The following is a 22,971-nucleotide window of genomic DNA, read 5'->3' as shown; positions in this document are numbered from 1 at the left end:
TTACCCTTCTCTCTCCTTCCATTTCCCCCCAGGGTGAAAAAATTATAGAACTTTTTACTTTACGATGATGATGGAAGACCATTCAGTTTGCTGAAATCCATCTTCAGGAACAAGAAACAAGCTGATAACAGATATATCTTTAAAGAAGGAGAGCCATTTTAATGGATTTCAGCTCTTGCTGATCTAGAGAAGAGAGATACATTCCAGGGGTGTCTCTTTAAAAAAAAAGTAAATCTCTTTTATTGTATTAAAGAGAATGAGAAAATAAAATCCCAACAAACTGCTTTTATCACTGTCCAAATCAATGTGGAGGACACAAAATTTCTTCTGTGAAATTTCTTCCTTCTTTATGTGAAAGGAATGCACCATAATCATGTCATCGGAGGGGAAAAAAAATAAGCTACATTACACCAGAATCCATATAAAACTAAATTCACATCATAACCACTCTTTCAGCAGTTTTCCAGTAATTAAAATAAAGATCCCTGCAACTGAAAAAATACGTCCTAATGGTCAATTTAGAGGTGGCAAACATAACAAAATGCATTTTAAAACTTAAGAAATTCAATCCAGTGAAGATGCAACTGTATTACTAACCTGAAAATCTTAAGAAATAACACAAACAAAAAAGTTTATCTGATCAATAAATCAGTAAAGTGTCATATCATCTTAATAATAAGGATGGTACGCACTGAGGCAAACTAAAATTAACATCAAAGAATCTCACACTGACAGACAGCCACAGTATCTACAGTACCATGGACTAGTACTTGTGTTGAGGTGTGCTTTTTGCTTAACTGAGCTTATCAGAAAAGGAACTACAAATTACTCTGCTGGTGTTAACATTAGAGCTAGGCTTTTCACTAATACAGTCAATAGAGTTTTAGTGCTTTATACTTAATTATGAAACAATTGCAGGACTATATCTGAATCATATTCATATCAGTGGGACATTTAAGAGTACCTTGCGGGCTATTGGCTCTTGACCGTCCATCAATGTGTACCAGCTAACTAGTCTATTCCAGCCTTCAGTTGGCAAAAGGATGTAGTCCAGCTCATCAATAAGATGTTCCTTGAGAGACTGAGAGTCACCATCTGTAAAAGGATGATATTTATACTTGGATACTGTAATTTTGTTACCTGAGATTTTTAATGTAACATTTTTCATATAAACAGCAAAAAAAAAAATTCCTGAGTCACAGTTACATTGTCAGTATAATGGTGTTTAAAGCAAAACTCTTCTGAAACCTCCTCCAGGTGAACTTACCTTAACAGGGGGGTTGGACTGGATGATTTCCAGAGGTCCTTTCCAACCCTGATCATTCTGTGATTCTGTGAAACTAACTAGGCAAGCTATCCAGTTCAGGCAGAGCACACATATTACAGGGAGTATTCTTACATTCAGGAACCCAGTTGACAACTCCACATCCTCATGCAGTCATAAACTCCTAACTGGTTAACTAACACACACCACCATAGCCCTCAGAGAAACCAACTCATTTCTCCATCCACTTCACACTTATTCCACATCACTATAGATACTTCCGTTTCATGCTACAGTTGCATCCTTCGCTGAAAAATGCAGGAATAGGTAGTTAAAGAAGGTCCAAGTCAAAGTTCAAAGTCACTCCCTCTGTGTCAGACTGGGAAAATAACATGGTACAACACTCTTACTTAAAGAATCCTACATGCTCTGCAAACAGTCCCTAAAACATTCTTCACAGTGACAACAAGATGCAACACCTGATAGAACCATATCTTGGCAACGTCTTTACAGAAGCAGCATGCTTTTAGCTTTGGTTCAATCCTTATTTCAGGAGTAAGATAACAGCTATCCTATATATGTAAGAGGTTGATTCCAGATTTGAGCCACAGGGGTCCTCAGACAACTAGGGCAGCTGTCTTTCCGTTTGGCAGTATTCAACTACAGAGTAGCAGACATCCTTCTGTGCTGATGGAGATCAAACAGGGACACTCACACATTCAGCTCCAAAGAATGAATCAGGATGACAAACCTAATGTAGCATAAAAATAAATAGACTATGTATAAAGAACAAATAGACTGTAATTAACATACAAGCTATTTATTTTCATTATTTTATGTGAATGAACTGCAGAATTACACACTGCACAATTAAAACTGAACATAAAAATAACCTTAAATAATCACAAATTGCTTTAATATCAGTCTTCCTCTAGGAGATTTTGTTGGTTTTTAAGTAATATTTCTAAGCAAAATGAATACTATTACCTACATTTTTCTACAAGAACAAAAATAAGTGTGCGCTATACACATAAGAAAAGCACTATGGTCCTTGCATCTCATTTGATCATATTTCTGTACCTCTCTTCTTTCTCCTTTAGAAAACACAGCATAATTTGACTTCAATTAAAAAAAGAAATATCCTGAGCATTAAAAGGCACGCTTAAAAATTAAAGCTCCTTTAATAGTAATTACTGTTCAATTTTTTTTAATAAGGATTTAACAAAATGTGTTACAACATGATCTTTTCTGTAGGAGGGTAACTCCACTGAGGACATTTAAGAGACGTTGAAGAGATGTGTTCACTTCCTGGTGGGAAGGGTAAACAAAATTCAGCTTATCAAAACTACAAATCTCCCAATTTTATCTGTACTTGCTAGATCTCCAGCTGGTTTAAAGGGTTTGTGATTTTAAGGGAACATACAGGAAAAAAGCAATGCTTTTTGCTTTAATCATCCAAATAGTGAAAATAAACGCAAAGAAGGATGCACAGCTTTCTCCTGCTCCTATTATCAATGGTGCTGACTCCCTCCTTCCTTCTTCAGCTATGTATCCTAATGTGTGAGCAAAACATGTATTCTAAATGTGCAATGTTTGTTACTACCATCACCTGCTCAGAGGTGGCAAAAAGATAACATTTCTATACGTTATCTGTGCAGTTTAGAGATGACTTCAGGACATCAAGAAGGTACAATATAGTTTGCATGCACTTTCTCTGATAAAAACCGGTCAGTGTGGGAAGAGCTAAACAAAAAACCCCAAACCCTAACAACAACAAAACCCCCAAGATACAGGCCAGTGAGGTTTTGAATTATAAAGTTATTTTTGAAAAGAGGACAAATAATCAGCTATTCTAAATTACCACCTCCTTGTGCTTGCTGTGCTAAAGCTGACTATACATCTCTCAGTTTGCATACGGCATACATGCATTCCACTACACACAACAACATTTTTGCATAAGTTGACATTAACTGAAAGCTCTGCCTGTTACTCTTCACTGCCCACGCTTCATCCAAATATTCTGTAAATAAGGGAGCAACATGTAAGAGAAGTAACAGATATTGTTTCAGTTTCCTGGAATCAGACTATCTGGAAATTAACAATAGTTTTCCTTGCCACTGGATTACTCTGCAAATAAAAAAAGTCCCATTTTAGATTATTTTATGTCCTTTAAAGCAGCTGCAAATTTGCAGACATAACACTTGAAATCAGCAGTATGAGAGTAACTAGTGCATACTACCGGCCAAAACCAGGATTAAATCCCAAGCATTTTCAGGTTCAGTTTATGTTACATAGGAAATCTCACACAGGAGTGCTGCTTTGCAGTAGGTGAAGGTTACAGTTACTATTTGCTGAGCACTAATGCCCTTAATTTTAAAACTGCTTTCACACAGGTACACTAGATGTCATACAACAACTGGATGCATGGTATCACTGCCAACAGAATAGTTTTAGAACCATGAATGGGCAAACAGTGAAGTTCATAAACCCTGATGCTGTGTTTATTTTGAAAGGGGTATGGGCAGTGTCAAACCAATAGTAAGAATACAGGTTTTCAGGAGCTTTTAGCAAAATGGCTAACATGACTTTAGGTTTGTATGGCTAATCCTAATACAGGCTTCATATCTACAGCAATTTTAAACATAATGTGAACACATATGTAGATTAAGTTAAAAATAATATGGATCAACTAACAGTGCTTTACACATCTAGAAATCACTTGTTTTTTTTAAAGTGGGTGAACACAAAAGAGAGAATAAGAGGATGCTGCCTCACTGAGGAGAAAAAGATCTTCCTACATCTGATTTCAACTGAGATGTACCACCCGAACATGCCTACCTCGCTGCAAGATTTACTACAGAAATATACAAAAGATTTAGATCCTCACACTTCAGAAAACAGAGCATGTCTCTCAGCTGGAGCAAAAACACCTTTAAGTTTGTGGACAGAAGAGAACATACACATGCAAAGGACAATACAACACCTCCTTCAAAAGCAGTGATAGGAGTCACAGTCAGACATGCACATTCACTCACAATGAGAACTAGTGCAACATGGTATGACAAGTCCTATGAAAGAGGCAATCATCTTTAACGTTCAGCTTGTAAAATGAGGAGCTATTAATTATAGTTGAAAAATTTTGCATTAAGAAAGCCAGAGTTTATCAAGAACCCTATGAAGTTGTGAATTTGTAGTACTAAGTGAAAACAAACTCTGCAGAATGATTACATTTCCTGTAAAGGAGGAAACCAAGTATCAGCTAGGTTTTGCAGATTAGATACTAATGGCTATAACAGTATTTCAGTACTGGACATTAAATAAAGAATATGACCTAAAGGCTAAAATATCTGGGGAAGTATTCCAAGACCTGTGCCCACAAACCTGACTACAGTTCAGCAGAAGTTAGTCAGGCATAAGTAATTATAACAGTGACAGAGTTTAACTATACTTAGATGATCATAAAAAAAACCAGGAAATTATTCTCTACCATTTCACACCACATTATCGCTGAACTGCATAATACATGTTCTTCAATTTACAAGAAGAAATTTTAGAGTTCAACTTAAAAACATTATTTGAGATCAACCAATTCAGTTAAGCTTAAAAAAAAAACCTCTGTGAACTCAGGCTAGCTATTTGTCAACTTGACTAAATTTCAGCTCCCAAGGTCTCCCAAAATATCACTATAAACGAGTAAATTGTACGTTATTAAATAGTCTATTACCACTACAAAGCAGCTGCAATAACTTTATTTAAAAAATTGTAATTTGTTAGGGAAATCTACTCCAGTTCCCTTGTCATGGTCTGAAAACAAACAAACAGAAAGCTTCACCTTCACACTGCTGAGATTCATTTACACTACCAACCACAAAAGATGAATAACCTGTAACAAATTTGCACTAAATGTTACTACCAGCTTGTTATGCAAACAAAAGCAGTTACCTTTGAGAAGTCCAGAATTATCAATAGGACCAGGGTACACGTTCTGATCTCCCATCTGGTATTTGTCCCAGCTGTCAAAACCAACATATTTTTTCCACTGCTTGAACCAGCGACTATCGACTAGATACCTTAAATGGAAGAAGACGAACAAGTTTGTTATTGGCATGCTACTGTTTTCTAAAGTACCAATTAATACATATCAATGCACTTGTAAATTCACGAACCTTACAAAACAGAGAATGTTCTTCTGTCTGGTCTGCTAACTGTTATCAGCATCTCCTACCAACAAGGACTTTATTGCTGACAATCACAGTGGACAAGTACAGTTTTGCAAGACTGCCAATACAGCTTATCAGAACCTGAAGAATGGTAAGTTCAAACAACATGTCCCTTTTTGGCATGAAATATCACCAGCTTTAATTCCTGTTCTCAATTTGTAAACTCAGGAGATTCAAATTAAATCCTTATAATCAGACAGCCCTTTAAAAAATGAGATAATTTTTACTAAAATATTTTTCCTGTTGGAGTTTTATTTATAACATTCATACATGAGTTAAAAAACTTGATAACTCTGATGTCTGCCCAGAACTAGAGAGTCTAAGTGTTTTCTTATTTTGAGTCATCAACACATACAGTAAACGTTCTGCTTTTGAGGCAGTACTAGATGTCCTCCTACATATAATTATCAACTTCACACTTGCATGTAAAGGCATATCTCTAAACTCAGCTCCAAAGTATTTCTACTCAGATTAAACTGTTGCCAGTCTGGTTTTTACAAAGTACAGCAATACCTACATTTTATACCTTTTTTTTTTGCCCAGAATTTCTTTAAGGTTAAGTTATCAAATATTTTTTTCAGTTATCCTCAGATTTTATTTATTTATCTTCTTTTAAAGACACCACCTTTATTATGTCTCTTTCCTAAAAGTATCCATCTCCTTTTGTCTGGTCTGTACCAACCCTTTTACTGCCAATACATCTCAGAACATCACTATCAGGATGAAATGCTAGGTCAAACTAAAGATCATAAGCAATCCTCATTCTTTTCTCCAGCATTTGACTACTGAACTGCTATTTGTAGCACACCAAGAACATGTCGCTGAATCTTCAAGAGCTCTTAAAACTTCCTGGTGATTCAAACACTAATCTGCTAATACAGATAGCTTTACTAGGCAATCAGTCTGTAGGAGTTACTCATGAACACCACGGAAAAACACAGAACAAAAACATTAGCACCCACCACTCTTTTAACCAATGCAGTACTAAAACACTACTTCAGTATACATTTTACTCAATAGGTTTTTGAAAAATACATTAGCAAGGCCTTACATTTGTGTTTCTAAATGATGTAACTACAATAAGAACTAATAAAGTTAAGACACGTAATTCTTGACTTATTTACTCTTCTCAAATCCAGTTTTCTCTCACAGAACACACAGAACAAGCCTAGAGCCAGCCTCCAGAAGTACCGCTAGCAAACCTCTTGTAAAGAAGGAACTACTACTCAGTAGTACTCAGTAAGTGGGATCCTTTGCAGTCAACTTATCAGATTCTCTCCTCAGCCCTAATTTTTCAATTTCTACAGAGCGTACTCTGAAGTGTGTGAATCTATGGGTAAAAGTCCTTTGGAAAGTGAAAGGAAGAAGGCATTAGAAAGCTATACATAAGATCACCACAGGCTTTTTGGGACCTTATTTCCACTACATTCCTTCAAAAGTGTCAAAGACTAAGGTCTCAAAGGCAACTTTACAACATCTATAACAAGAAGCACCGTAATTCATATGGTAACAAGTCTTGATTCAAAATATGATTACATCAATAGTAACAGTAAGTCTGAGAATAAATTACCACTAGCCCTAGCTTGCTATAGAGTTCTGCCAGCAGAAGAACTTTGGTTAGGGACCACGATTCTCCCTTATTGCACCAATACCAGCTGTGAAGTACTCTTGACCACTTCACAGTGTAACATTTACTCTCTATTCTATGATCAGAACCTGTTACTCCTGCTCAAGAGTATTAGTTCATACTATGAATTGTTATCTCAATTGTTCTGTACACAACTCTGTTCTTGAACTTGCAACACGTGATTTCTTTCTGAAATTTTAAATGTTTAATAAAGGGGTCAGAAAACTGCCTCAATTTGCTTCTTTAATCACATTTTTAATACATATGTATAAAAGTTCAGTTTACTAAGGAAATGTATGTGAAAAATACTTTGCTGCAAAAAATGTCCTTTTCCACTCTTGCCAAACTCAGAAACCGACAAAGACTTACAAGTGTATTTTGGGCACAGTGCATCCCACCCAATCTGCAATGAAACAGCATGGTTAAAGTCCTATTCCAGAATGATGAGATACTTATGATTTTACAATACTGAATCATTCTAAAGTCGTACTGATTATTTCAGTTTTGTGGCAGAATTCCCTTGATGAGTTTTGTTTTGTTTAGAGCACTTTTAGAATGAAATAGCAAACAAGGAGGAGGCTAAGCTGCCTTCAAGATCATGAAATTTGGCATAAAATATGGTAAAAATTAAAAATGGAGGCTATTACAAAAATAGAGATGTAAACTTTATCAATGTTGGAAAATGCTAAAACTTGCCTAGTTCATATCTGAGTGAGTACGAGTCCCTCAAACATTCCACACTTCAAAAATGAAACTCATTCAGTTAGAATACACTAATTTCTTCCCCACTTTCCATTGTCTATACTGTTTAGTGAAGTTACAAGCACTACCTCACAAAGAAATGTGCTTCCTAAAATAATTCAGATCTTTGTGTACAGAAAACCTCATTCTACAACACAAGAAAGTATCCAAGTGAAGATTTACTGTCTTATCTAAAAGCCTTTTCTGAACTCAACTTTTCAGGTCCTCCTAACACATTAGCAGATTTAAAGATCAGTGCAGCAAGACCTATGAAACCATGAAGTTGAACTGTTGCAAAATTAAACGAGAATCAACTTCCACTATCAAAAATCATGAGCTTGTAAAAACAGGCATATAATGTATCTATCCACATCTATTACTATTTGTTTAAAACAAGCACTTCATTAAAAAAGAAGGCGAAAAAGTGGTGTAGCTTCTTTTTTCAGTATCAGATGAAAGTAAAGATGTAAACTTTCAAACTCAAAATGTTCCTTCAAAACATCATGTTTGCCATTACGCAACAGATAGACAAAGTGAAGCAACATCACAACAGTTCTCCTGTATGCTCTAAAGTATCTGGCATGTTTGTTACAAAAAGCTTTCAAAAAAATTTTTACTACCGTAAAGTCCTAAGCTGTACTGCAATAAAAGGAGAGAAAAAACAAATTAGGTTTAAATTTGTGCTTCCTTTTCTACAACCAATAGTCAGATGCAGATGTCTTCAGATATGATTTGGTTCAATGAGGTCAAGAATGCTTTTGGAGTCAACAGTGAACACAGAAAGGTTTTAAAGTGTTTCTTCTAACAGGTTCTCTATACAATTCATGCCTAAGATACGCCACATTTACCTATTACGCAGATATTGGAGGGGTGTTAAAGAATACAGCAGACATAAGCCTGCAATAGGAAATTTAGCCTGTTTAACTTAAAGATCATAATCAAGAATTTAAGAATTCAGTGAGCACCACAAAGACAGTCCACTGCAAAATTAAGAAAGAAAAATCTACTAACAAATTTTCCACAAACAATAACTGTTGCAATTAAATGAGTGTCACGTACTGTTTGCTGGAAAAGAAAAACAGACACTACATTTTACCATGTAAGTTGAATTGGTATGACCATGATAAATTGAGTGATTTTATTCTACCCAGTACATATAATTAATATATATAAGGTATGTTATTATATAGTATGTAAAATATATATATAAAATAATTGAATATAGAATCTGAGAATCTGATATTAGAGATATTTTTTTCCTTTATCCTGAGACTGCTAGAACAAGCCTGATGTTACTATAATCATTGGTATTTATGGCTTTATTTTTAAAGTACAAGTAGCAGCAGTTCTTCACACATTTGCAAAAATTCAGTTCTTTCACTCTGCCTGTATAAATCCCAATTCCTTTCAAAACAGGCTCTTAATATTTGAGTCATTTTTCTTTAATAAATGAAAAGAGGTATATTGAATTTGATTAATCTGACATGCCCTTGCCTTTCACTTCATACAAGTTTTCAGTCTTACGAACATACTCAAGACCAAGAGTATTCCTCACCTCTCTCTTCTGCTGTGGCCATCCAGCACTATCCCGTAACAGCCACAACTGTGTGGGGTTATGAATGCAGTCACCCTCAGGCACCCATTCTACCAAACCTACCAGCCTTGTCCCCTATGCCATCCATAGGCTCTACTTTCTTGACCTAAATTAGAATGAACTACGAACCTTAAAGAAGGAAGACTATAATTTTACACAGAAGGGAAATTATCATATAGGCAAACTGTCCACTGTTTTAATTAACGCTTAACAAATTACTGCTCCTGTAGAACCATATTACTTTCCAAACGTTTTGTGTTGAATATCTGATCATACACCAGTAACAGCGATTAACAGAAAATGTTGATAACTGGACTTAAAAGTGCAAGAAAGCTTGGGATCCTAGATTCTAAACGTTCGCTATTACCTGCTTCAACGCTTAAGCAAATTTATTCTTCCACATCCAATTATTTTTGCCACCAACCAAATTTTGCTCTGCAATGTCCCTTTATAGTTCTCCCCAACTGAAAAGCTGTAACATTTCTGTTTCCTAACACAAACTGCAAGAACTTACATCACTTCTCTTCAAATATAGGAATTTGTACCTAAACACTCAGATAAGAAATAACTATTTTTAGCACAAAAAAGTTGAAAGGCCATGCAAGTATGTAAGTGTGATAAGAACTAAACAGCACAGTCAAGTTCTTTCCCTGGAAATAAAACGCTGAAGCACAAACACTAAGTCTGAGATTCTCTAAGCAAAGTCTACCCAGTAATACAGTGGAGAAAAGCAAACTGAAGAACGCACGAACACCAAAAACTTGAAACCTACTCAAATTACTTTGTCTTTATATCTTCTCCCTTCCTGTTCTTTTACTTAAATTCACCTCATTTAAGTACTTCATTAAAACTGGTGTATTTGGAGCATATGGATAAAGCTGCAAGGAACATTAAAGCTGAGTGCAAAATGCTATTCAGCTCTCAGTATTCTTACAGATTATCACATACTCTAATAATTAAACCTGAAACAAAAATAGTATAGATTTGATACAGCACTATAAGTCTTATCAGAGTCTAGCGAACTATCTGCTGACCACAGATTTTAGCTTAGAAAGTATGGCCTTGAACACTATTCCAGTATTCTGCTCTTGGCATCCTCTATAAACAAAGGTAAGCAGGATACTTATGCAAGTCCAGTAATTAATTTATTTTCCATTTAAAGACAACTGCTTTTAACTGACTCAGGATCTACCAAAATTGTTTACAACTCTTACTTTGAAGAAGTATGGAGTCTTTGTTCTCATACAGATATTCATAAGAACAAACTTAGCAGATCAGTTTACAACAACGTTGAGGAAACTGATGCATTACATGCAAAAGGAGGACTTGGTGAACCTATAGAGCCAAGGGAAAAAAGCATACATACACATATTTTGAAAAATGTTAACAGACACTGTAGCTGTGAATTCCTACAGTGAAATACTGGCTATGTACACATATGCGCAGACACATGCCTATATATATGTAAGTTTTATACATATTTAGGCACTTTAATAATCATTCTGCTACTTGTACTTCAATAGAAATCTGATACAGGCAAGAGAAGTTGTTGTGAGTTACTATGGAATACTGCCACAGTAGCTGTAATATTCCCCCTTTAGAAATACTTGTTATTAATCAATAGATGAAATACTGCTTTTCCAAGAAGACTAGGGAAAACTGAAATTTGCATTCAAATATCATACGCTTCCCTCATTTTCACACAGAGGATATAACGTGTTCAAGATTATGCTGCAAGAAAAAAATTAATGCAATTACACCACGCTTAGCTTACGGGATCAACATGCTAAATCACTTAACGCAGCTAAAATGCAAACTTCTTAGCATTAAGGGAAAAAGTAAATGTATACGCAATGTTTACGCTTTACTTTTTGATCCTACAAACACATTCCACACAGCATTCTCACCAAGATTATTCATCTACACCAACCAGAGAAGGGCAAGCTGTAGGAAGGCAATGATACAATATCCACAACACAAACAATCACCTGAAAACTAAGTATTACCTACGAGGGACATTCAGTAATTTAAGAGGAAAAAACATACCTTGAGTAAACAGAACTACATCTACTAAAACCTCATTTCTTAAATAAGTTTTTGATCACTTTTTAAGGGAAAATTATTAAAAACCCGCAGCGTGCACTTGAGACCAGATACACTTCACTGAATATGTGTTGCCCCAGATACAAAAATAGCATGCCATGCATTAGTAAGAGAGAGACATAAAATGCCTGTACATTAAACTTGGTAAAACGTTTCACTTTTATTTTTGACACTATTACCTAATAACAGGAAATTAATCCAAAGCAGTCTAAAGTTACAGTAGATTTTTGAACTGTGGACCTTACTGAGAAAGTTACCCCAGGACACCTTAGCAAAGTTAAAAAATATGGCCTATCCATTTTTTAAAACTACAGTTAAGAAATGTTCATTACTTAATTCGATGGAATCAAGATTTCACTCAAGCAGGAAACACAAATGTTGCTCTATCACATGTCGTCAGTCAAGACAGCAAAAAGAATAACCAGCCCACCTTCAGGGGTAAAACATGTCCTGATGATTCGTAGCAGAGACTGAAGGAAAGAACTATCTCAAATTTCTAGATACATTGTTTTCAGGGGCAAATTTTAACACAACTTCACAACAAGGTGACCTGATGAACTCTAAATCAGCAAATATTTGACATTTATAGCCATTTCAAATAAATCAGTCACCTCAAATTACTGGATGAAAACTGTACAACCAAGAAAAGCCAGTAGCCATTCACTTAGAGCAAAGTAGAACCAAAAAACTGTAGAGTGTGTTCATGAACATGTTCCCAGTTCAAGCCTGGCCTACTTCAGTATTCTGTGTTTACTTCTGAGTGGATCTTCGGATCACTTCATATGATACATCTGCTCTCATGTGCAAAATGTTTCTTGGCTGTCTGAAGCAGTGTATAAAATACAAGAGACAATTTATACTTTTGAGACCCCGGAAATGATAAATACTGAAAAACACATGAGGAAATGGAATGAAGCTGTATCAGGGGAAGTTCAGATGGGACATTATGCAAAAGCTCCTCACTGAGAGCGTGATCAGTTACTGAAACAGGCTCCCCATGTAAGCCGTCACAGCACCAAGGCTGTCAAAATTAAAGGAGCATCTGGACAATGCTCTTAGTCATATGGTTTAGCCTTTAGGTAGTCCTGTGAGGAGCAGGGAGTTTGACTTGATGATCCTCATAGGTCCCTTTCAACTTAAAACATTCTATGAATGTATGAAAACCTCATATCCCTTCAGAGCATAACAGGAGGCTGTGGAACCAAAGTCAATGCTACCTCTCCAGACTTGCAACACATCAAAATTTGCAGAACACCCTTAAAACATTCCACAACAATTTGTTCTAATAATAAAGACATTGAAAACCCATGCAATGACAAGGGGAGCACATAACAATATATTTTACTGAAGTGTATGTTCTCCCATTTGATACACAACAGGTTTTGATAGCATATAGATTCAGTGTTATCATTGCAAAAGATGAAATAAAAGATGAAATTCTGAATCTTGCAAATATAAACTGAAGCTTTCTCCTCCCACAGTCTGATGACAAAAGGCCTTACTTGAGGTCTGAGGGTCCTCACAGCTGGTTGTCTTCTGATATTACAAGTCACTTCATTTCCTCAAAATGCAATGATAACTATTGGTCATACGTAGCTCATGCCATACTATACTTCAAATTAGGCATAACTTTTCTTTAAATAATTCTTTAATCTGAACAATTTCTTACCAAGTATTGACAAGCACAAAGCACAAGGCTTAGCATTTCAGCCTACTTCCCACTTCATGTTTTCCTATGTTCAGGTTGTTTTCAAAGCACAGGTTACTTTTGACCTTAAACTATTTTTAGTGTTGTTTTCTTGTAAAAGAACATATTCCTTAAAGCTATATAAAAAATGTGATCTTTAACTTCATTTTCATGGTCAGAAGCAAACAAGAATTATTTAGAAGTATTGTAAACCAACATAAACAGTCCTGAGGCAACTGGCAGATGTGGTTGCCAAGCCACTCTCCATGATATTTGAAAAGTCATGGCAATCAGGAGAAGTCCCTGGTGACTGGAAGAAGGCTAATGTTCTGCCCATTTTTTAAAAAGGGCAGAAAAGACGACCCTGCAAACCACCAGCCTGTCAGCCTCACCTCTTGTTCAGCCTGGAGAAGAGAAGGCTCTGAGGAGACCTTATAGTGACCTTCCAGTAACTGAAAGGGGCCAACAAGAAAGTTGGGGAGGGACTATTCATAAAGGCTTGTGGTGACAGGACGAGGGGAAACAGGTATAAACTGGAAGAAGAGGAGATTTAGACTAGACATTAGGAAGAATTTCTTCACCATGAGTGGTGAGGCACTGGAACAAGTTGCCAAAGGAAGTTGTGGATGCCTCATCCCTGGAAGTGTTTAAGGCCAGGCTGGATGGGGCCTTGGATAACCTGATCTAGTGGTATGTCCCTGTCCATGGCAGGAGGCTTGAAACCAGATGATCTTTAAGGTCCCTTCCAACCCTAGTTATTCTACGATTCTATAAAAAAGTTAAAGTCATTGTCACTTTAAACTTGCTTTAGCTGAAGACACTCAATAGACTAAATCTATCTTCAAGATGAGTTTAGTTCAGTTATTCCAATCTCATGTAGCCCCTACAGATAATACTATTGGGAAAACAGTTCACTGCAGGTGTTATTATTCTTTTTGGGTCCCATTGAAGTGGGATGAAAACATTGTTGTTTTCTGGCATTTACATAGGACTGCTCAGCTCTTGTGATTAAAGGCCATCAGTCTGGTTTCTGGTTGGGTTCGCATCAATTGCTGGATTCAAGAGTTTCTCCAATATTATCTACAGAGTACTTATTTAATTATATTTCCCAATATAGGCACAGCAGCAATGAATATTTTGGTCCTTTTACTCCTACACAATATAGTCAAATGTTAAAACACAATTACCAGTTCACAGCCACGCATTATATCCAGATATATGTTCATACTGGGTCAGTCAATTAAAATTACCAACAAAAGAACAATCAAGTGTAAAGCCTTAGGGCAGCCCAAAATGGGATTACTTACAACCTTATAGCCTCATTTCTTAAACAAAAATTCAACAAATAATAAATTTACACAAGTTTTAAAATTTTGCAGCTGCATGACCACCTCTGGACACTGTTCACTGTTCCAACAAAAGAAAATAATAGTACTAGCAGGTAAATTACTAACTGGTTTCTAAAATTCTCTAATGGTTTGTAGTTTTTTTCATGTAATTTAACTTCACTAGTGATTTACTGCACAGTATGATTTAATAAAACTTACTAACACTGTATCAACATCACAGAAGAACAACATTGATTCTTTATGTTAACATCCAGGTTGTTAGAAAAACATTTTAATAGCATGACTATGATCTTGCTATTTCCCACTGCTGTCAAAAAGTGTTCTGAATGCATTCCTCAATTTTATATATACATAATTTAATGACATGTAACTTTGATTTATTTATTTATTTATATTGACTGATAGGTCAGGCCTTTGACTTCAAAACAGTTAACATTAACATGCAGTAATGACACTTCACAGACAGACACCCATTCCATCACTGTGTCCTGCTGGGACAATGTATCTTCTGAACACAAGCTATTTCATTTTTAACAGCAAAACTGTGCAAATTGTCCAGAGGCAGGTGAGGATTTTTTTTTTTTTTTTACCCTCCTCACTGTGCATGAGTACAGATTGAGCAACACTGAGGATAAAGTGAAACATCTGTGTTACTGAAAGCAAATTAGGACTCCTGTTTAAAGTCATAGCATCAAATTTTTGTTCTTGTACAACTGCAACTAGAAAAATAGGAAAGGTAACAATGAATTTGTACCTGTACCTCTACTCTGATTAGGCCAGCTAAAATTGCGTGACAAAGTACACTCAAGATTAATAGATGCCTTCAAAATTAAATTTTCTTTCAGAATTCACTAGGTCTTGAAAGTTCAAGATGAAGATAATTATTCTACTCTATATACAAACCAAATCATCATGCTGTTCAAATTGTAGGTAGATCCACAAGAAAAAAATCTAAGGGTCAAAGAGAGGAAAATAATATATCACTTAGCTGCCAATTTTAAGAAATCTTTGTCTAAATATTTAACACCCTTCTTCAGAAATGAAAGCAGAAATTCAGCTTGGTGATAAATGCAAACGGTAATTTCATATTAACTAATCACTCCCTACACGCTCAGTTCCCACAGTGTGCTGCAATAGTCTAAGTAGCTTTTCACACTTACCACCAAGAGGCTGACCAAAAAGCCTGCTTCAGCACAAATTATGGGCTGCAGTTTTATGTTAAAATTTCAGTGTGAACTGTACATTGACAAACTTGTACATATTTGAATACACTTACAAATTTGACATTTAAGTAAAGGTTTTTTTTTTTAAATGGAAAGTCTAACTTCTAAAACAATGTTTGACTTCCAATTTTAGGACAAAAGCCTACACAAACATGATTTTGAGTTTAACATACTCTCATTCTGCCTAATCAATTAAAAGAAGTAAAAAGGCACTTACGCATTTCCACTGCAAGTATTCTTCCAGAAAAATTTAAACCAGAACATTTTGTGTAACTTCAAAAGCTGTTGGTGAAATGCTGCACCATTCCACATGCAGTGAGACAAATCTAACACAAAACTTAAACCACAAGGTCTTAAAAGCAAAAATTAGCAAATAAAACCTCATTTGAAAGAAAAACCAGCCAATTCTCAACTCTATCCTTGGAACAGTCATGCAGTATTCCTTGTTCCTCATTAAATGAAGCGATCCGAACTGTTTAGGATACTATTCCAAATGTCACTGAGGTGCAGGTCTGTTACGTCTCATCATGCTCTCAGTGAAAACAAGTAAAATCCTCCATTCACGTTCAGTCTAGATGTATGGCAAAATGACGGAAAATCAAATGTGCAAAACACTGAGAAGACCGCAGTGTAAAATGCTATTAAAGCTAAGCACTTCAGCATCAAGGTTATCATCAATGACAGACACTGCAGGGTTTTCAAGCACCTGTTCATGAAGATTCAAGAGTTTTCACTGTAACCGGAATTAAAATATTCATAAATTTTGTGTGGGGAAATTCTTAAGGTACACTTCTAAAGAGGAAATCCTTTAAGGTCGAACTTCTCGTACCTACTGATTATTCACTGGGATGTTTTTTCCCCACTTAAAATTTTCCTTATTCTCTCCAGTGAATGTTTTACAATTAAACAGCCAATAAAATTCTCAGACTGGGGAAAAAAAAAATATAAAAAATTTCTTCACCTTCCAAGAAATGCACTCTATGAATAACAACAATACTCCCTCTGGACTCAAGTATTTCAGAAGTAACGTGTATCAGAGACTCACCTGAAAGAACACAAAATAACGTACCTCTGTAGTTTTCATAATTTGAAAGTCTTAAGAATTGATAACAGGTTAAGAACCTATCTCGTCACTCTGTAAAGCAATGACTCGCACCAAAATTCATTGGCTAGCACTGCTGGATATCAACATCTTCCTTCTGATCTAATCCCGACTAGCTTCAGTTTACAGTGTCTTAAACCTTTATCTGCTTGTCTAAAAATCCTCATCCTAGAAGACATTGTCTTGTTATGTAAGTATTTCAGCACAGGATTCAATGTTCTATCAAAACAGACAGAGGTTCTTAAAGCTTTTCTTTGAAAGGCAAGGCTTCCGCCTTCTCTTTTAAATTCTGAGATTTCTGAGCTTATTTCAAATGAACACCTTCCATGGCATGTGAACACCAGAACTGGACAGTATGAATGGTTTCACAAATACACGACTATATACAGTACATGTTTGTACTGATACTCAATTTCCCTATTCAAACATCTAAATTTGTTTCCTCAGCCACAAAATAAACTCCCTGTGAAAGTTATTTGTCCACTGCTAACAGCCTAATTATTTTCCAAATAACTGCTTTTAAGAAGCACAGTGGAGAAATTCTGGGAGAGATAGAAAAATTGCTGAAACTGACTGCTAGGGCTGTGCTTTAGCCCTTATTCATCACTATTGCCCATTATAAGCGAATCATTAATTAATAGGTAATGATTAAAGGCAAGAAATGTGGTCTCACGTTCCAGACCATCGAGGGTCAACATGTGTAAGAGGCAGCAAAGTAAAGGGTATGAAAGCATTTGTAATGTCATATTTAAGTAACCAACACCACATCTCTAAGAGACCCACAGAAGAACAGGAACTACAGGGAAAGCAGGTCTGAAAGAGGTCTTAAAGGTAAAGACAAGAAATTATACTTCAATAGGAGTACAAAATTACAGAGATACTCACACAAGTTGTCACACACAAGAATTGTCAGAGTCTCGATCACCTCTTTAAGAAAACTCTTCCAAGATCAATAACTCTCAGTACTGAAAACTGTACCTCAGTGACACTGTTAAAACAGAAAAACTTGGCAAGGTTCTCAAGAATACCACTGCAGCTACAAAGGCATTAAATGAGATCATCAAGACCAGTTGGTCATGCAAATTATGCAGTGGCTGAAAAACCTGATGAACATCTACAGTTCTTCAGTTTCTGAGAGCAGATACAGGAAGACATGAATTGAGTTCAAATTTGTCTGCAGCTGTAGCAACCAATATTTTTTGTCTTTCTAAATGAGAGGTTAAAATCTCCCCAAACAATAAAAACTCTCCTCACTTGCCAAGCATCAGTAGACTCTCAAAACAGAACAAATCATATAAGAGCCTAAAACTGTGAAATGCAGCATTTCTTCTCTTCCAAAACAGAATCCTGGGTCTTTAACCACAGAACCTGAAGGTCCTTCAGATAATGTTGCAAGAAGAAAGACTTACATATAAGTTCTGTGGAATGACAGTATAGTTTTTATGTTGAATTCACTGATAAAACTAGTCAATATTATTTAAAATTACATAAATGAAGGATGCTCTTGCTTGGAAAAGCTTAAATTTGATATTTACTTAATGTATGTTCAGAGGAATAAGATAAATGGAGAAATGGAAGAATCCCCAATTCCTCCTAGTTTAATAATTGAATATATTAACTGCCTATAAAAGAATGCAAAAAAGACCATCAGGACAAACTGGCACAGAATGTTGTCTCTGGGGACAGAACTAGCCTTGCCTGTTCAGTGAAGCAATATTTTTTAAGTTATATTATCCCCACACTACTCTTAAAAAGATTCAACGAAACAAATTCTGCAGCTTACTAAACAGCCTATTCAAATGTTTCCTGATCCTATTAGTTCTTTTCCAGTATCTGACTCTAAAACTGGCTCATTTCAAGCCAGTTTCACTTCTTTCTCTTTGCAGTGCACAGGAAGAACTGCTGTAGAAATTCACCGCCGTCTGTACTACAGATAGTACAAGACCTGCCTCTCTTTGCCTTATTCTTTAGTTCTCTTTTTCTTAGAGGAAACCCCCAAAGCTTTATACTTTCCTTATACAGCTTATTGTTCTCTACAGTCTAAATTGTGAAGAGCACGGACAAGACTTTCAGTATAAACCAGTAATTTTAAAAGGATTATGCTTTAATGCTTTAAAGCTCAAATAGAACAAGCTGATATGGCATTCCTCAGGTATTTTTCAGCAATATTTACTCCTCAATGAATGAAAATTGCCGTTCTGAATCATGACTTGGAGCACATGAACCAGTCTGTTTCTTGACCAATGCCCCCAAAGATAAAAAAGCTATTGATAAAATACCTCTGAAAAACGCATTTGAACTAAACATTCCCTTTAATTTGTGACGCTAAATACAGAGATCAAAGCATTAATCCGATGAACACACATGCATATTCATTTATGTAGCTAGATTTAATAGTTCATGAGTCAAAGTTAATCGGACTTTGACATAGCTTATTCAGTCTTAAAATACTTGATTAACAGCAGTGCCATAATCACAGCTAGATATATTTATTTTGAGAAAACGTTTAGAAGCTTGTTGCACTTAACTCATGTTTTCATGTTAAAATACTTAACGTATAAAAAAAATCCCCAGCAATTTACTGTTTTAGTAATCAGATAAACTTGTCATAAAGTTACTTTCACTTTGCATAATACCGAGTGCTTGACACATTTTTTTAGTATTTGGAAGGTACTCAACTGAAGCATAAAAGAGAAATCCCTCTTAGAAGATTACAAGTCTGAGAACTGCTTTTACTACTGGTGGTCATTTTCAACACTACCACGTGAATTGATTTCCTTTTTCTAGTTGCTTACAGTTTTCCAGTTTAAGAGCAGTCTGTTCGCATGCCAAAACCGAATATATACTCAGCAGTACTTGAATAATGCATCAGAATGTATGCTTCTGACACATGCTGCAGTATCAACACTGTTAAATATAGTCTTTTATAGAACTGGAACAGTGAGTGATGACAGCTGAAATGAGGTGGGCAAGTTCTACTTTTGTGTATTCATCCTTAATTTTCAGTAATTTAATGCTTCAGCCTTTGTCTTTGGGTAGCAGTTTCACACAGGAAGAGATGAAGGGGCTGAGTGGTTGAAAAAAGTGTCAATTCCTTTTTTTTATTCCCTCCTACAAAAAAGCCCCGTTTCCTAGCCTCTGGAGAACTACAACTACAGAAGCTCAATTACCAAATACACGCTAGAAAGAAGTGTTTATTTAACGTAATACTTTTCAACCACGGGTTATTCCGCTGACAGCCCATACGACGTATTTCCTGACTGACCAGGAAAACACATCTGTGTAAACGCTTAATGTGGAGCAAGTATCACACAGGCCCGTTTGCCCCTTCGGCGGCCGCTTCTGAGGTACATAACGTGTTCACAATCAAAACAGAATTTATACTCCAAGCTCCTCACAGCCGGAAAAGGGTTTCAGGGCACCCCCACTCAGGTCACAGATTTCTGACAACCTGAAGGTGACGTCTCCTCCTTTCAGCGCGGGGAACGGCAGAGGGAACGCCAGGCAGCGGGGCTCTCCTCCCCCGCCCCGATCGTCCTCCCCGGGGCCGCGCCCCGCCGCCCCTCCCCTCGGTTCCCCCCCCCACAAGCCCTCAGAGGCCGGGGGAGGCGGGAATGGTGCTGCCCCCTTCCCCATCAGAGGCCGGGGGAGGCGGGAACGGAGCTTCCCCCCCTCAGCTGAGCCGCCTCAGGGAGCTGGGGGGGGGCGTGGGGAGGTAAAGGCGGTCGGCGCCTCCGCCAGCCCCAGCGACCCCGGGAGCGGAGGGAGCCGCGATCAGCCCGGCCGCCCTCCCTTCCCGCCCCTCCCTCACCAGGTGTCGCCCTTGCGGAGGGCGGTTTTGAGCAGCGCCGCGACGTCCGTGCGCTGGGTCTCCAGATCCGCCGCTCCTCCCTCCGCCATCTTCTCCCCCCCGGCAGCAGCGGCAGCGGCGGCGGCGGCAGAGGCGGCAGGGGCAGGAGCGGGCCGCGCTGCATGCTGGGAGTGACGCCGCCAGGGAGACGCCCGAGCCCCCCTCCCTTCCCACAATGCGCAGGGCGGGGGCTGCGGGGAGCCCGGCGCCCCCTGGCGGGCGGGAGGCCTTCCCGTGCGGGCCCGGGGAGGTGGGGGGAATGCGCGTGCGCCCGGGGGGGGGCGGAGGAGGGGAGCGGTTTGGATTTCCGCAGTTTAGCTAATTATAGACCCACCGGGGTGGAAAAGATCTCTTGGATCGCCGAGTCCAACCATTCATATCTACCACTAAACCGTGTCCCTGAGCACCTCGCCTACCCGTCTTTTAAACACGTCCAGGGATGGGGACTCACCCCCCTCCCTGGGCGGCCTCTGCCAGTGCCCCATGACCCTGATGGTGAAAAAATTATTCCTAATATCCAGTCTGGACCTCCCCTGGCGCTGTGGGGAATTTCACAGAATCACAGAATCACAGAATAACCAGGTTGGAAGAGACCCACCGGATCATCGAGTCCAACCGTTCCTATCAAACACTAAACCATGCCCCTCAGCACCTCGTCCACCCGTGCCTTAAACACCTCCAGGGAAGGTGACTCAACCACCTCCCTGGGCAGCCTCTTCCAGTGCCCAATGACCCTTTCTGTAAAGAATTTTTTCCTAAGTAGGCTGTGTGGCTCGCATTAACTTCCCCAGAGCTTTGCAGAAGCCGATGGGTGATGTGTTGTGTTTGTTCCAGACGCTCTTCTCTGAAGCCGGTGAGAACAGTGCAGCCTGTCGTTGGCGTGTCACCAACACCAAATCAGCCTGTGTGTTACGTTAGATTAACAGGGTTCTCTCTGTCTTCACACTTGTATATAGATTTCATAAAATCAGAATTGTCTATGAACTGTACGCGGTTTCAGTACAGGGTGGGGGATGGTGTGACTGAGAGCAGCCCTGCAGAGAAGGACTTGGGGATGCTGGTCGATGAGAAGCTTGGCATAAGCTGGCAACATGCGCTCGCAGCCCAGAAGGCCAACTGCATCCTCGGCTGCGTCAAAAGAAGCGTGGCCAGCAGGGCAAGGGAGGGGATTCTGCCCCTCTATTCCTCTCTTCTGAGACCTCATCTGGAGTATTGTGTCCAGTTCTGGAATCCTCAACATAAGAAGGATATGGAGCTGTTGGAGTGGGTCCAGAGGAGGGACACAAAGATGATCAGAGGGCTGGAGAACCTCCTGTACAAGGACAGGCTGAGAGAGTTGGACTTGTTCAGCTTGGAGAAGAGAAGGCTCCGAGGAGACCCTATAGTGACCTTTCTGTACCTGAAGGAAGCTACGAGAAAGCTGGGGAGGGACTATTTACAAAGGCTTGTAGTGATAGGACTAGGGGGAATGGCTATTAATTAGAGAGGGGAAGATTTAGACTAGACATAAGGAAGAATTTCTTCACCATGAGAGTGGTGAGGCACTGGCACAGGTTGCCCAGGGAAGCTGTGGCTGCCCCATCCTGGAGGTGTTCAAGGCCAGGTTGGATGGGGCCTTGGGCAGCCTGGGCTGGTGGGAGGTGTCCCTGCCCATGGCAGGGGAGTTGGAATTAAATGATCTTCAAGGTCCCTTCCAACTCAAACCATTCTGTGATTCTATGAATTTGGCGCTGGGGTACTGGTTACAAATGTCTGACAATAAAGTTTGTTGTAGATCTGGCTGGTGTATCTGTAATGCATGCAATTGTTTACCTAGCCCTCTTCTTCCACCAAAGTCATTATAGCATGGTGAATTGTTTGACTAACACTAGAAATGTATCATAGGCTGCAGTCATATATTATAAGCTATTAGGCATTATTAGCTATTACCTAATTAGCTCTCACGAGCAAGTAGCATGTATCTGTTATAAAGAGCACTAAAGATTGCTCTTTAGATATACACCCAGCAAAAAAGAGAATGTAAATACTGCTCTTAAGCAGCTGTGGTAGTCCAAAACTAAGTAAATATTTTGCCAGGTTTATCAGTAAAGATGATGATGTTGAAATAAAGGCAAAATCAGGGTTTGTGGCTGGAAAGGGAATCGAAAGTCACATTGAATGTGGAAGTAAAACTCCCAAGAGCTCAGAGGGTCTGCTGTTGATATTCATGGC

The 22,971-nt window shown here is 38.2% G+C and overlaps 1 protein-coding gene across 2 annotated transcripts in view; it reads right to left on the bottom strand.

Annotated features, from left to right (window-relative positions):
• Window positions 1-20,905, bottom strand: part of USP15 (ubiquitin specific peptidase 15) — a 71,184-nt gene extending 50,279 nt beyond the window's left edge. Inside the window, exons 1-3 of one of the 2 annotated variants that reach the window (XM_069852331.1) lie at window positions 20,722-20,905; window positions 5,207-5,334; window positions 965-1,095 (exon numbers count right to left, since the gene is read on the bottom strand). In XM_069852331.1, the coding sequence (XP_069708432.1) occupies window positions 965-1,095; window positions 5,207-5,334; window positions 20,722-20,810 (348 nt within the window). In that variant the 5' untranslated portion in view covers window positions 20,811-20,905. The remainder of the gene's footprint in view (window positions 1-964; window positions 1,096-5,206; window positions 5,335-20,721) is intronic. The other variant, XM_069852324.1, reaches the window with a different exon arrangement.
• Window positions 20,906-22,971: the final 2,066 nt, after the last annotated feature.

This window comes from Phaenicophaeus curvirostris, chromosome 1 (genome assembly GCF_032191515.1).
Source record: "Phaenicophaeus curvirostris isolate KB17595 chromosome 1, BPBGC_Pcur_1.0, whole genome shotgun sequence".
In the NCBI taxonomy this organism is placed as follows: domain Eukaryota; kingdom Metazoa; phylum Chordata; class Aves; order Cuculiformes; family Cuculidae; genus Phaenicophaeus; species Phaenicophaeus curvirostris.
This window is presented reverse-complemented; position numbering and strand designations above follow the sequence as displayed.